The sequence below is a fragment of the Perkinsus marinus genome (assembly GCF_000006405.1).
Source record: "Perkinsus marinus ATCC 50983 genomic scaffold scf_1104296930868, whole genome shotgun sequence".
Lineage (NCBI taxonomy): Eukaryota > Perkinsozoa > Perkinsida > Perkinsidae > Perkinsus > Perkinsus marinus.
Window position 1 is genome coordinate 1 of NW_003215974.1, and position 1,900 is coordinate 1,900.

The 1,900-nt window shown below is 53.3% G+C and overlaps 1 protein-coding gene across 1 annotated transcript; it reads left to right on the top strand.

The window, feature by feature from the left end:
• Positions 1-441: 441 nt before the first annotated feature.
• Pmar_PMAR004244 (hypothetical protein) lies at positions 442-1,759 on the top strand. The gene has a single exon (XM_002786821.1). It carries the CDS (start codon positions 481-483, stop codon positions 1,540-1,542), a length of 1,062 nt encoding a protein of 353 aa, XP_002786867.1. The 5' UTR covers positions 442-480; the 3' UTR covers positions 1,543-1,759.
• The last annotated feature ends 141 nt before the right edge of the window (positions 1,760-1,900 follow it).

Here is a 1,900-nt window from a genome sequence, read left to right on the forward strand (position 1 = left end):
TGTGGGCCGTAGCCCCATTCTCAAAAGGGCCTTAGCCCTTGGGCTTCTCTTTTCAAAAAAGAGACGATAACAGGGGTCCTAACCCACTAACAAGGGGATGATCGGATCATCATGATCCCCTGGGGATCCCAACCCCCCTCTCATCATGAGAGTCTCATGCTGGTGACCCATCACCACTACATCCCAGGCCTACCGGGACAAGCATCTGGGAAGCGACAGCGGCGACGCTGGCCACCTAGAGCTGTCACCGCGTTGTGCCCACTGCTCAGTGAACATAGTTCACCTATCCATTTAGCATGTACCAGACGGGTATCACCAGTGACATCGATCGCCTATTGACTTAGCAGTACTGAGCCCTCTTACTTCGTTTTGTCTTGTCTCTGTCTCGCCCGCTGTTCGCTCCCCGTATTTCGTCCTCGTCTTGTCTTACCCCCCTCTCGCAGGTTGTTTTACTTGTCCCTCAGCATTTACTCATATTAAATGACCAACACCGCCGCCCCCTCGTCACCGTCTCAGCCTCCTCCCACCGATTCCGAGATGAGAGCCGCTGAAGAAGCTGTCATCGCCGCCGCGAAGACTCTGCAAGAGGTCAACGACGGTACTGGCCCTACCACCACTCAATCTGCCCCCGGGCGATCTGCTCGAGCTATGCGGGAACGGTCGCAACAACATCCACAGGCCGATCAACACTCCGTTGAGCAGTCACACCAACCTGAATCACCGTCCAACACCCCTATCGGTTCACGGAGCAACGAAGACGCCAACTGGGAGAATCAAGTGCTATCGGTTATTCACAACCTGACCAAGGAGAAATGTCCTGGCCGCCCATCACAACGCCATTACTACGAGCCCGGTACCGTAGCTGACTACATCAACAGCAACCCCTCGTTCGAAGGCATATCCTTCGATCAAAATCCCCCCGAGACTGTGATCGCCACAGCGGCAGACCTTCCTCCTGCCAAGCGCATGAGCTACTTGCTCTCACTACCACTGAAGGAATTATGCTCCGAAGAGGAGCCCGAACCTCTGAGGATCTCGGAAAACAATTACATATTCTCGGACTACATCCGGGCGGTGGTGAGATGGAGCATCTGCATCTCCCTCATCACAACATTCTCCGCTGACATTGAGTCCATACCTTTGGGGTACTTACTCGGACATCTGGAGTCGATCCTTGCCAGCACAGGAACTCTATCCCACACTGGCAAACCTGGCGGCACTGTCGCCGCCCAGCTCTATCATCGCTACTCGGTGAAGAAAGCAACCGAAGCTATTCGCCGAGGCGTTCCCATCAGATCTGTTCTTCAGGATCTCAGTGTGATGGACCAGAACGTCTCTCTCAGAGCTGCCAACGAGGCGGTGGCTGCCAGAGAAAGGAAGAACAAGTCCTGGCGCAACTGGTCCAACTACAACAACTTAACCAACAACAACTACAATGACAGCAGCAACAAGAGACCACGGGGAAGGCCTTGGGACAAAAGCAAGTCTGAAGGCTCGACGGGGAACAACACCAACGACAACGTCAACAAGAAGAAGGCCTAAGCGTGGGCAACCTCGGTGCTCCCTCCCCCCTCCTGAGTCAGCAGTGATGACATCTTTGAGAGTCTGCATCATCTCACTATCATCTCACCATCGCTTGGATGACGCGTGACTTATTTCATTTTTGCGGCGTATCACTATGATACTATCACGTACCGCTCCTCTCACCTCCTTATCAGTCATCAGTCGCACGAGGAAGTACGATCGTCTAGATCACCCTTTTCTTGGGATAGGATCCCAATTTGCCTCGTTATAATCACAAAAGAGATTGAGTTGCTCAGTGTTAATAAACTGGCGGAGCACGGCATCCTCGCCTCGTCACTGTTAGCAACGAGGCGAAGCAGTACCGAGAGCAAATTGC

What these genes read in the sequence shown, in the direction of transcription:
- Pmar_PMAR004244 (XM_002786821.1), top strand. Translation starts at nt 481, where the DNA reads ATGACCAACACCGCCGCCCCCTCGTCACCGTCTCAGCCTCCTCCCACC.